The 13,993-nt window shown below is 36.1% G+C and overlaps 1 protein-coding gene across 2 annotated transcripts; it reads right to left on the reverse strand.

Annotated features, from left to right (window-relative positions):
* Positions 1-1,214: 1,214 nt before the first annotated feature.
* cpsf6 (cleavage and polyadenylation specific factor 6) lies at positions 1,215-13,602 on the reverse strand. 2 transcript variants are annotated; one of them, XM_073838507.1, is made up of 10 exons: positions 13,515-13,602; positions 11,683-11,892; positions 11,460-11,563; positions 11,213-11,358; positions 10,942-11,118; positions 9,795-10,284; positions 8,165-8,280; positions 7,941-8,094; positions 7,090-7,291; positions 1,215-1,969 (listed from the first exon to the last, which is right to left on the reverse strand). In XM_073838507.1, exons 1-9 carry the CDS (start codon positions 13,572-13,574, stop codon positions 7,102-7,104), a joined length of 1,647 nt encoding a protein of 548 aa, XP_073694608.1. In that variant the 5' UTR covers positions 13,575-13,602; the 3' UTR covers positions 1,215-1,969; positions 7,090-7,101. The 2 variants fall into 2 exon arrangements, with proteins under 2 accessions (XP_073694608.1, XP_073694607.1); XM_073838506.1 differs by having other exon boundaries at positions 10,942-11,133.
* Positions 13,603-13,993: the final 391 nt, after the last annotated feature.

Here is a 13,993-nt window from a genome sequence, read left to right on the forward strand (position 1 = left end):
GAATCTAGCGCACATGATTATACATGTGGATTGAAGCGCTTCAAATTTCTATGAACAATGAAGGAAAATGCATCAGAAGGTCAGCCAACATTACAACCTGAATAAAGTTTAGCTGTATATTTATTAATAAAACAAGACGCAACGGGCTACAAAAACACAAAGTGTACCAAATTATATAAGATTTGTAAGGCAAAATGGACTTACCTCTGTCTCAGATGGTTATGAGGGAACAGGAACCCACAAATGTTGATATTTGTCCACTTCACTACCAGAGGATGCGGTTGCAAGAACCACTAGCATTACTCCAACATTGAACTTAACTCTAGTTACAGTAATAAACCATCAAAAACGCCAATAAAAGCCCACAGACCTCAAGTGAGTAAACATGAACCTTAATCTTTCATCAGTCATGTCGCATGTTAAAAACCCAAAAGCACATCTCTCAAATGTCTTCAAAGTTTCAAAATAAAGTGCGTGAGTATTTACAGTAAGCAGTGGCACCCTTACAGACTTGCATGTGGAAACACTGCTTATTACATCACTAGCAAAAACAGCTGCCGTAAACCATCTAGAAAGCTCTGTACAATGAATGACACATGAGCTGTTAAAGCTTAAAAGAATAGTTCACCTAAAAGTGATTTTTTTTTTTTTTTTTTTTTTAATACGCACATACAAGATGTAGATGAGTTTGTTTGTGCATAAGATTGAGAAATGCAGCATTCCATCATCTGGTTCACTAATGGATCCTCTGCAGTGAATGGGTGCCGTCAGAATAAGAGTCCAAAAGGCTGATAAAAACGTCACAATAATCCAGAAGTAATCCACACCACTCCAGTCAAATCGATTAACATCTTGAGAAGCCAAAATCTGCATGTTTGTAAGAAATCTATTTTTAATCAGCTGTTTGGACACTCATTCTAACAGCACCCATTCACAGCAGACTAATGCAATGCTACATTTCTGATTAAATAAAACTCATCCCTGATGACCTGAAAAAGCTAATTTTCATTTGTAGGTGAACTATTTTTTAAAATTCTAAATCTAACAGAACCAAACAGAAAAGGGGACTTTTATGGGGTCAAATTACAATGTCCTTCATATATATGTACACATAAATGAAGATTAGATATATACATATAGACAGAACAAATGCAGAATAGTTTGTACTTTATCATCTAATAATTACGAGATTAACAAAAAAATAAAATGAGCATGTTTCACAGATTTGAATTGTATAACTCCAATTACAATCAAGAATAGCTTAAGCCCTGCATAATTTGCAATATGAACAGGAATTACACAGATACTACACAAATTAATCCATAATGTATTGAACCTCTTAAAATTGGGTAAAATTGGAAAAGGCACAATGGCAGAGTGTTTATATAAAGCAAATGTCAAACAACCTGAAATACGGTTCTTAAATATGATTTTCAAGTAGGTTAAGTTTTGGAAATTCGGCACAATAATTAATAATTTGGCTAAATGTTCAACCCTAAACTAGCAGATCAAATATAAACAAGCAACAACCCCAGTACACACTTTATTACAACACAGATTCTATTTAATAATCAAGGGAAAAGACACTTACAAACATTATATGGATGAGGGGGAAAAGGGGAAGAAACATGAAACCAAAAATAGAGGATCCTATAAAAACAAATCTAGCTAACTGACAATTTACAACATTATAGCAGTCGGAAAGTCGTGTTTGTGTTTCGAACAAGCAGGCAAATAATTCTCTCTCGCTGAACTGACTTTAGCACACAGCTACTTCCAAATAAAAGTAAAAAATAAAAAAAAAAAGCTGTCGGGAATTAAGAGTGAGTATTTCGTATTTTACAGAACTCTACTTTAGCGCTGCAGAGTGTGTCCGGAGTCCGGCGCTCTCTGTGACGGTGCGATGCGGGACGCTGTCGGATGAATCCACGTTGCTCCTGACGTCTCCTCCTCCTCCTCTTGCGTTCAGCTGAAAGGTGTCAAAACGAAGGTGGCAGTTTGTTTTGGGGCACAGAACCCAGAAACACACACAGCTGATTTTCCCCTCTACATCTACACACGCTCAGACTGTCCCAGACATACACAGGCATGCAAACACCTTTCCATTTTCAACAGTAAACTATGGGGCTTAACATTGCGTTACCATTACTTTAAGAGTCTAAAGCAGGGGTGCCCAACTCTGTTCCTGGAGAACTACCTTCCTGCAGAGTTTAGTCCAACCCTGATCAAACACACCTGACTGTAATTAACAAGTGCTCCTTCAGATCCTAATTAGTTGGTTCAGGTGTTTGATCAGGGTTGGAGCTGAATTCTGCAGGAAGGTAGATCTCCAGGAACTGGTTGAGCACCCCTGGTCTAAAGCAATATTTAAAATGTAGTATTAAAAAAAGCACAGAATTGGGTCAATTACAACATTAACTGCACTGTATTTGAGACAAGCTCCTGGAATCAACGTATAAATACAGTGTGAAGAGACAACAATCATAAAGACATTGGCATGCACAACTATGAAACACTGTACTCAACACCACAACTCAGCAAATACTTCATTTTCACTCTAATGGACTCACATTTCTTAAAGAAATAGTTCAAGCAAAAATGAAAATTTGCTCAATTTTGGACATTCAACATGTGGATGTGTTAGTTTCCTTTTTAGATTTAGAGAAACATATCAAAACATCACCTGCTTACCAATGCGGTGAAAGGGTGCCGTCAGAACCATTTGATAAAAACCATCAAACTACACAACTCTAATACATCAATGGACGTTTTGTGAAATGAAAACATCCATAGACATTTTTCACTTTTCTTTTCAAGTCCTCTATCTATAATAATACTTTCTCCAGGGTAGAAGTAATCTGGTCTGAATCAGAAGAGAAATCTGCACAGATCAAGCACTGTTTAGTTCAAAACAGCTCTAAATAAAAATATGGGTAATTTTTGACGTGAGACAACAACGGATGGACTTTTTCACTGGAGGAAGCGTAATTATGGATTATGGATATTTTAGTAGGAAGCAACGGTTTTATTTCTTACAAACTTGCCGCTATTGTCGTTGCATGACTGTAACTGAAGGACTAGAGTGGCTGTTTGGACTCATTCTGTTGGCACCCATTCATTGCAGAAGATCCACTGGTAAGCAAGTGATGGAATAATACATTTCTCCAAATCTGATGAAGAAACAAACTCATCTACATCTCGGATGGCTTACAAGTACAATTTCAGCAAATTTTCATTTTTGGGTCAACTGTTTATTTAAAATCTTTATTAGCAATTAATCATGTCTGATGTCTATTATTCTCCCATGACAATGATAAATTGTAAAGTACCCAGAAGCACTCACATCAATAACTCACATCAAAACTGTAATTTATACGAGTTGACCACTTGGAAAAAATGCATTAGTAGAGTCATATGAAAATTTATGGCTTTTAGTCCCATTGACAAAAATCAATCAACCTAAACAAATCCATACAAATCAGCATCTGCAATGTCAACACAAGATTTGAATGAGCAAGGTTTGCTAGTTTTGCCTTTTTAAAGTAAAAACACCACCTTTGGTGTTCTATAAAACACTTATGATGGCTTGGAACAAGATAAGAATAAAAAAGAAAAGTTGTTTTGAACATTAAAAAAAAAGCAATTCCACTGCAATGAAGTACAGAAAAAGTGCATGCATAAAAACCTATGTGATACTGATTTGACATTTAGATTGATTGATTGATTTGTCGCAGTAAGTGTAAATATTTGTGATCCCATGGTTTTAAACAAGGTTAACTTATTTTTGGATGTCACAGATGAACCAATTCTATAAATCTACTTCAAATGACAGTAATTAGGGCTCATTTTGTAAACTTCATATCTGTATCTAATGAAATGACACATCTAAAAGGTGTAAAAACAGAACATTCAAATTGCACGACGCCAAAAACAATTCAATCATGGGCAATAACTCAAGCCTTATTGGTCATCCATACGTGGGCAACTGACAAGATACATACATATTTAAAAACACTACATTTTACTGAATTTTAATCTCAATTATATAATCATCCAATCATTTAAAATTCTTCAGAGCATTTAACTCACTGGTCTCAAACTCAATTCCTGCAGGGCCACAGCTCTGCACAATTTATCCCCAACCCTAATCAAACACACCTGATCCAGCTAATCAAGCTCCTCAGGGTAACTAGAAACTTCTAAACAGGTGCAAGTTGGAGCTGGTTGGAGCTAAACTGTGTAGAGCTGCGGTCCTCCAGGAATTGAGTTTGAGAATTTAATTACAATTAAACTAAATTGGAACTTTTAATCTGCATTTTCTATTTTTTCTACAAGACAAAAAATATTGACTTTTACTTATTTCACCCATAGACAAATTAATTTATGAAGCACAAAATATACAGTGCCCACTGTACCGCTGAGAACAGGAATCAAATCCAAACCACAAAAAAAAAAAAAAAAAAAAAAGACAAAATAAAAAAGGTTTGAGATGCAATGATTATCTGCAATTTCAGTTTAAGCATAATTTACACTGAACAGAAATTACATTTCTAGTTGATATATTTGATGAAACAATAAAATGCTCGATTCTAGTGATCAGTGGACACTGGAGTTACAGTACACAGGGTTGGACAAATAATTTGGTGACTAATCCTGATTTTGCCATTGTTAATCACAAAAGAAATGCACATAAAATGTACTGAAGATGTGATTTCTTATTGAAACATGAGCTTGTGTCATTTTAGTACACATACAGGTCAGAAAACGCTTAGAAATATTAGCAATTATACTTAAGACATCAACTAAATGTCAATTCTTAATTCTTCAGTGATAGTTTAGTTTGTGTTCAAATTGACAATTATTAGTACAACATGTTTCTTTCACAAAACAAGTTTGTCCAATCCTGTATCAGCATCTTATAAAGAACAATACTGAACAGAGGAAAAGGGTTTGATTTAAACCACGTCAGGACCCTTACTTCAGAAAAACCTACTAAATAACCTGGAAAAACATTTCTTCAGAGGAACGCCAGAAAGATGGGCACTACATCCAAAAATCCCAATAAACCCATGAAACATGACTCTACGCATGGAGCAATTGCTTTCTTAAATCCTTAAAATGTACATAATCTATTCAAAATCTCTAGCCTGATCTAAAGATGCAGTTTAGGAGAAAAACCAATGTGTTAAAAGTACAATTTCTTAACGTCTGAATTTATAACAGTTGAACAAATCAATAAAATCCAAATAATGCATCGCTGTCTTTCCCTGATTGGTGCATTTGTAGGTTGTACAGTTGAGAAAAAAAACGAAAAAAAAAACAAACAAACACCTGAATAATTGGCAATTTCGTGGCTATAAGGCCAGAACAACAATTTGGAAAGCTACCAGGATTACATTAAACAAAATTGACAATGCAGATGTGCATTTACAATCTCTTCGCTAAACGTGAGTTGCAGTTTTAGTTTAACGGTTTTGCATTTGGCTTAATTCCTCTAAATCAAGTGTATGTAAGGGTCACTCACAATGCATCACACATGATATTACAGTGTCCTCAGCATTTACATACAAATTAGGCACCAATTTACATTTACGTACAAATTTAGCCTGTAGGAAACATACGTCACATAGCACAGCTATGATGAAACAAGTCAGACAGTGGCAGTAATGCCTCGTTAAAATCAGTTTGAACTGAGGACATGTGCTGCATTAATTTAAATACTGACTGGGAAAATATTTATTAAATATCTGTTGCACATTAAAATCATTACAAACATGAGTTTACCAAGACAATAAAAAACAAAAAAGCGTAAAAATACTAAAAACGTTCACATGTTCCCTTTGGAAAAGCAATATAGCAGTTCTTCTCCATTCATAAAGCACTGAAAGAGATGTTATAATACATATTTGCTGTTACTCTGAAGTTGTAGATCTATTTTTATTTTACAATTAAAGCAATAAACATTTAAAATGGTGAAGAACTGCTACATCCGAAGCATCTAAGAGGGTATAACATTAACAAACATAAATAACGAATTGATGTGAACTGAGAAAATGTCAGGTAAGAAAATGAACCTTTAAGATGGAAAAGTTTGACTAGCTACTAAAAACCTGCAAATATGACTTTGAAATACTAGTAGGATGCACTAAATGCATGCACCCTTCACAGTAAAAAATACATTTAGCTTGCCCTGACAGAAGACATTCAGAATGCTTTCTCTAAAATTATACTGTACAGATGTGTTTCAGACTAAACCATACACAAAACAAATTGAATTTGCCTACACCATAACAACTCAACCTGACAAGACTACAGCTTCACATTTTTAAATGCCAAAGCAGATCAATTTGACTCAATTCATTTGCTTTTCACAACAAATCAATGAGGAACTAAACACTAGAACCACCATTATTACGTCAACATTAAATCTAACTACAGGAATGTCAACGCACAACCTGAGAAACATGAGTTTGCTCATTTCAATGTGGGATAAAAACATTCATTTTTCTCTCATCAAACTTTAACCAATTTTTCTATACATTACAAGTGGAATTTATATTTCATAATTGCAATTGTAAAGACATGAAATACATCACGAATTTCAATTTTTTGGCAAACATAGTCAATTAGTCAAAATATGATAAGGGAAGGGTTTGACTTCACATTGATATTAGAATAGTCTCAAAACTCAATCTCAGTTAAAGACAAATAAGTGCATTTTAAAATGCAAATGCATTTTTTTTTTTTTTTATAAAATGTTGCAACACAAAATCCTTTAAGGACAAACTGGATATCATCAACACAACTGTATGACAGTTTATGGTTGCTGGAGCTGATATTGCACATTAAACGGCTTCAAGACCAGGTACACAAGTTTTAAGGATCAGAGTACTCAGATCACGCTACATTCGTAAAATAAAAAGAAAAAAATAGATTAGCTGTAGGGAAGAGAAGACAGTACTTATTACACTGTAGGTTCAGTGACTCACCTTTTCTGATCACGTACCTGTGATCCTGACATTGGGAACATCTGAATCCTGAAGGAAGTGGGGAGAAAGACAAAGACAGAGAGACAAACAGGATACACACCTTCCTCTCCAACTAACGTCGGTACTCCCGCTCGCGTTCTCTGTCTCTTTCGCGGTCACGGTCGCGCTCTCGCTCACGATGACGGTCCCTCTCGCGGCTGCGCTCCCTGTAATAGTCCTCGTGTCGGTCTCGGCTGCGAGACTTGCGGTGACGCTTGTCACGAGAACGACTGTGGTCCCTCTCTCTGGACCGTTCCCGCCTGCTTAAGTTCGGAAAGCATTAAAAAGAAAAGAAAAACAAGTAAAACTTCTGCAGTTCACCATCAAATAATTTTGCATTTATGAAACAATTTTGTAATGCACCAAATAAATGTGCATTTTTTCACAAGCATGAAATGTTTCAATACATCAAATCATTTCGAATACATAAACTTTGCATGCATGAAAATTTGCAATACATTTAATAATTAACATTCATTTTGCATGCATTATTTTTGCATTGCATTCGTTTTACAAGCATGACATTTTACAAAACATTCCAATTTATTTGATACATCGCAAAACTATTTGATGCATTGCAAAATTGTGCAACCAAAAAAAGGATGCAAAAATGTAAAATTATTTAATGCAATACATTTCATGAATTGCAAAATTTTTCACGTATCAAATTAATAGAATGAATACACCGCATGCATTTTACATCCATTTTTACATTGCAAAGCATCAAAACTTCATATGCATGAAATTTTGCAATGCATCAAATTAAGCAATTGTGTGCATTACTTTTACCCAACCTTTACTGAATTTAACTTAAACTTAGAAAAGTAACCTTAAAGGCATTTTACTCATGCAAACATAATAATGGATCCCATAAAGCAAACAAGATACCATGCAGATCCACAAGATAGTTACCTTGAGACAGAGCCATAGGATTTGGACTCGATTCCATGCAGGCAGTCCTGCAGTGAGCTGATGAGAACTTTACAGCGGTCATCAGCAGAAACTTTTGACTGCTTGATCAGAGAGATGGCCGTCACCAAAGTCTCTATAGCACTGCCGTAATCAGCTGTAAAAACAGAGATTAATTACCATGTGACAACTCAAACTAAACAGTCATGCTATGTTTGTGTTCACACCTGCACTCGCGTCTGACACTGCCCTCGAGATAGCACTGCTGGAGATCGCCCTGTTACGATTCATGATCTCTTCAAACTCTGCTTCGCTCAGAGGAGCGCGAGACGAATCCATGTCCCTAAAAGAGAAAAAGCAAGACGCATTTAAACTAAAAGCATGAGTCAGAATAAAACAGCAACGCAAATTCACACAGAGAGCAGCAGTGCCGTTAATGCTGAAAGACATTGCATGTTAAAATTAGTGATGCACTGAAAATATCTGTATAGAACCAGGGTCGTTATTGTAAATAAAAACTCATTTCAGTGCATCACTTGTTAAAATTCACTGCAGATTCATTGCACACGATGCATTCACCACACACTCAAGCCTGAAAGGAAGGTCCTGTTTCAGGATCCTGGTCTCAGCAGACGGTTACTTCACTAACCCTTGATCACTTGTATTGCGCAAGTGTTGGCCAGAGTTTTTCACATCAACCAAGCCCTCGTTTATCCAGGGCTCAAAGCCACATACTACAGGGGGTCTGAAGTTACTGAAGAAAGGCCAGAGAGGAGATTCAGGGTCAGTTTAAGGCCACACGCTTTAATAACATCCAGTCCTGGAGTTAATAGTAAGTACCAAATCACAAAGGCTCAGATCTGATTAAAAATGTGCTGCATTTTAAGAGTTTCACAAAAACAATCATTTAAAAAATATGATTCATTAATTTATACAACTTTTTTTGTAATGATCAAATATTGTTATAGTTTTTTTTTTTTCATCATCATATCAGCAACAATGTCTATATTTATGGGAACATTAATAGTGTCATTTTAAAATTATAATTTATAATATTTTAACATTCTTAAATCACCACACAAAAAACATACAAGTAACAGCAATACCAATAAAAATCACATACAAGCTTTCAATTTAATAAATTATAATTTGAAAGTTCTTCCAGGAGAGACCTTTTTAACAATGTCTTTTGTATTGTTATAGTTTAAATGTTGCATGTTTGAGTAAAAACAGTTCAAACAAAACTGTTCATTCTATATGAAGATCTGACGTTACAATAGTTAGTTATTCAGGTAACACTTTACAATAAGGTTCATTAGTTAACATTAGTTAACTTTAATAATGAACTGCACTTATACAGCATTTATTACACAATAAAAAAAAAAAAAAAAAAAAAGTGAATTAGTATAATAAATTTTTGCCCAAATTGTGTAGCCCTATAAATATGCACAACAAACCTGAAGCTGAAACCTGGAAGGGGGGGGGGGGGGGGGCAAAAAAAAAAAAAAAAAAAATATATAAAATAACGTAAATTTTCTATTAAATTAGAGCAAAGTGTTATTTTAGTAAACGTTATAATATTTTACAGTTATATTGAAGTTTGGAGCTTGTTGTGCATGATAAAAAAAAAAAATATTCAGGAAAAAAAAAAAAAAATTCAACTAATTTTTATATAGTATATAAAAATAACCAGGGAATCATTTCCAAAAAGCATCGTTAGCTAACTAGAGTGGCAAGTCCCATTGAACTCTATTGGTAACGACGGAACGTGTGACCATAGTTCATTTTGGAAAACGCACCCCAGGTCAGATTCCACCGGTGAGATTTACAGTGCAGTGAAGGTGAGGTGTTTATTACCTGCCACCAGGGCCGTAGTCTCTGTCGTATGGGGGCGGGCGACCGTACGGGTCACCTGGCGGTGGGCCCCTGCTGTCTGACGATTGCATGTTGTTGTTTCCAGGCGGTGGGAAGAAGGCCGGGTTGACGTGAGGAGCCGGTGGTGGACCTCCAGGCGGGGGTCCCTGCATGTGTGGTGGAGGTGCAAGGCCAAGCGGGGGTCCTAAGGGACCAGGTGGGCGTGGAGGGAAGGGTCCCGGAGGGGGTGGCCCCTGCTGAGGTGGAGGGGGACCTGGGGGAGGCCCGTATCCAGGTGGGGGCGGGCCAGGAGGCATCGGACCCATAGGAGGCTGACCAAACCCACCAGGAAACATGACAGGTGGAGGAGGACGATCTCCTCTGTTTGGAGGACCGCCGAGTGGTGGAGGCAGACCTTGTCCGGGTAGAGGGGGGCCAGGGGGTCCTGGAGGCCCAGGTGGACCTGAAGGAGGACGCGGCGGACCTTGCATACCTGCAAAGGGAGGGTTTGAAAAAATTAACTGACAATTTATATTGATGTGTTGTAAAAAAAATTACAATTTTGCCAGCAGAACTCCTTTGACCTATAATAAATACATATAAAGGCCCGTTGAGGTTTTAAGTTAATATTCCAATCATTAAATATTGTTAAATTGTTGTTAAATGATTAAACAGCAGTTCTCTGATGTTGAATAATGCTCATGTCCCTTTATTAATTTAAAGAGGAATATTTATAAATGTGACTTTTTTTATGCTTGTATTAAATTTCAGCAAGTGCTTCGCTTTTTTAAAAATTAGGTTTGATTAGTTTATTACTTTAAAAAAAAAGCTTACATTTTTTACATTATATTTTTTTTTAATGATAAATTAAAATAATTAGCTCATCAACTTGAAAACATACTTGAATTAAAATTACTGTCATAATTTTGCAGCTTCACCCTGTAAGGTTAGGCCCTATTATTGTAAAATGTAAAAAAAATAAATGAAAATAGTCAACATTTGCTATAACATAAACCCATTTAATAATAAATAGAAAAATTAGGCATACAACAGTAAAACAATATCGCTGATAAATCATTTTCAGGGGGCAAACATCACCCCTTTCTGGAAAAATGTATTTCTGCCCTTGCTCTTATATAAGGACTCGTACCTGGGAAATGTGGTGGAGGCCCACCAGGTCCAACTGGTCCAGGGGGAAAGCGGTCTCCTCCCGGGCCAGGTGGGGTTGGAAACCGCCCACGATTCTTCCCAGGAGGAAATCCACTGCGAGGTCCTGCGCCAGGAGGCCCGGCCTTACCTTCTCCGGACATCTGCCCGGACTGTGTGCCTGAGTGGACAAAATCTAACAATAAAACAACTGCAGCAAGTTCGCTACATTAAATCAGGTTAGTTAAGATTTTTTTTGTGAATTGTAGTCTCACTTTTTCGCGACTGCATCTCAAACTGGCTGAGCGACTGTTTGTTACAAGGGGTGACGATCGGGTTTTGTCCGTGGAGCTCCCGCTTGGACAGCAGATCCATCAGCTTCCTGGACGAAGAGTCTGAACCCACGCAGACCAGAGCAAACCTGTTGAGCACAGAGCACATGAGAACTGTAGCTAAGGGCCAAATCAGGGCTGATCTGTACATTAATACAGACCTAGTAAACTGATTTCAGTCTTAACTTACCCTTTTGACTGGCCATTTGCTCGATTTTCAAAAAACTTGATCTCCAGCACATCACTGATGCCGATTGAGCGAATAGCATCGGTCAAATCTTCATCAGTGGTCCACTGTAAAGAGAAAAAACACCAACAATATGAACACTGAACTGTTTTTCGCACACAAACAAATGTCCACAAAACAAATAGATAGACAATTAAATTTTTAATTGAAGAGGTACAAGACGGACCCATGTGAGGTTTCCGATGTACAGAGCTATTCTTTTGCCAGTGTAGGTGTAGACGACATTCGGCGGAGCTCCTTTGTTCCCCTCGGATCCTCCCGGTGCAGGTAAATTATCCAGGTAATCTCGGTCCTCAGGTGCGTCGCCATTGTTGGCAGATGGTGAGATGACATCATCATACAGGTCAATCTGCTCATGAACAGGATAATCTGATTCCTGTAGAAGGAGAAAAACAAAAACACATTTTAGAAATATTCACAGGACAGGCCTATGTTATTTTAGTAACACTGAAATACTATTACTATTAGTATCATTGAAGTACTAGCTATAAATTGTTTTGTTTTTTTAGATTTTAAATAATTTTGTAGTTATTGTGCTTGACATTTTTATTAGACTAAAACATACTTTAAAGAAATGCATTTAAATAAATAAAATACAATTTTATTTATACTTATTTGATAAATATTTTTATTTATATTACACAACTTAAAAATCCATTTTTATTTTAATTGTAGCTAGTTTTAGTAATTGTGGTGTTCAACATTAGTTTTGAAAAATTTAAAATTTATTTTATTCAAGTTTTTCCAAGTTTTAAGTTTTAGTAACTGTGTGGTTTGTCTTTTTTATTAGTTCCATTTTAAAAAATATTAACCATTTTCTTATCCTTACAGTTTTCATTTTAATTCTAAAGTTTCAGTAATTTTGTTGTTTGTCATTTTATTACTTTTTTTTTTTTTTAAATGTCTACAGTTTTTATTGCATTTTGCAAGTTTGTTATTTAGTACAAGGCCCAGTTTCATAGAAAGGGCTTGGCCTAAACCAGGATTAGTCCATAGTTCAATTAGGACTAAAGTCATTTTTATACACTAGCCTTAGGAAAAGAACATTATTGGTGTGCATATTGAGACAAAACAAAGGCACTGATATATTTTAAGACCAGTCAGTGCAAGTTTCTTTCAGTTGAAACAGTTCAGACTTACATTTTAGTTTAGGACTAGGCTTAAGCCTTGTCTGTGAAACAGGGAGGAAGTTAAATTAAATGAAAATGATTAGTGCTGACAACTAGCTATAATTTATGTTCTATATAATTTATTTTAAGTACTAATTTTATGGTTTCAGTAAAGTATATGACCACCTACTCAGCTTTTACACATTTTATAGAATTATTGTTTAGAATATAGTTCTTTTATTAAGATGTAAATGCATTTGAAATCTCCAAGGACACACAATTGCACACATTTAAATGCATACATTTGTAAATAGCAAAGAAAAACTTAATCAATCATATTCCCTGATGGCCTGATTTGAACTCCTGCTTCCAAAACTAATTTGCATTTTATTAAAATAAACGGCTTAGGGTCACGTTTGTGCAAAAGTAAAACCTACATCGTCTTGCAAGCACATTTAAGAGTCTTTAATACTTCGTGAACACGTTTCAAGTTACATACAATAATCGTTAGCATTGATATGTCCGGTTGAAGCGATGTTATTGTGTCGCGCTCGGCCTTCTGGAGCTGCACGAGACAAACAATGAACGCACACGACGCAAACGATCACGTTTCGCGCCACAAACCCGCGCTCCAAATGCAAATACGAACAAAATACAGATACCGTTTAGAAAACTAGCAACAAATATGATATCTAACTGACTTAACCTTTGTATTCCTGTATACACAGAAGCTGCTCGCCCGCTAGCTAGCTAGCTGCTAGAGTTAGCAGACGCCCTAGTAAATCCCCAAAGAGCGCTGCGTGTTTCTGTGAGCTTCTTTATAACCTGTAAGTGCAACACGTGAAATATTCACTATTGAGCAAATGTAGATGTTGAAAGTGAACCTAACCTGATTAAATTCCTCTTCTACATCGGCGTAAATATCGATGTGGTCAACACCGTCCGCCATTTTCTGTTTCCCTCCTCCTCCTCGGTGCTCGCGCTGCGCGTGAAGAAGAGACGCAGCTACGTGAAGCCAGAAACACCCGCCCAAAATCGAGACGTGCTGATGAGCGATACAGAATTTCAAAATAAAAGTTTTTTCTTAGCCGGCATGATCTGTTAAGATCGAGATTCACTTTACTGTCTTTATATTTCGGTTGTATAAAATTAATAATAATTAATAATAGTTTCATATGTTCCCTTCAAATTATTTTAATTGGTTTTAATCTGTCACCGTAAATATGATTTATCAGATATTATTTAAACTTTTATTTTATTCACGGCGTTATACCAGAGTGATTTAATTTTAATCGTTATATTATTAATATTTATAATTGTTTCAACACTGAAACCCCCTTTCCTACTAAACACAAGGTGGGACTCTTA

The sequence above is a fragment of the Garra rufa genome, chromosome 4 (assembly GCF_049309525.1).
Source record: "Garra rufa chromosome 4, GarRuf1.0, whole genome shotgun sequence".
In the NCBI taxonomy this organism is placed as follows: Eukaryota; Metazoa; Chordata; class Actinopteri; order Cypriniformes; family Cyprinidae; genus Garra; species Garra rufa.

What these genes read in the sequence shown, in the direction of transcription:
- cpsf6 (XM_073838506.1), bottom strand. Translation starts at nt 13,574, where the DNA reads ATGGCGGACGGTGTTGACCACATCGATATTTACGCCGATGTAGAAGAG. An exon ending in GCAAATGGCCAGTCAAAAGG is followed by an intron (nt 11,359 to 11,459) that starts GTAAGTTAAGAC and finishes TGTGCTCAACAG; the next exon opens with GTTTGCTCTGGTCTGCGTGG. An exon ending in AGTGTCAGACGCGAGTGCAG is followed by an intron (nt 8,095 to 8,164) that starts GTGTGAACACAA and finishes CTGTTTTTACAG; the next exon opens with CTGATTACGGCAGTGCTATA.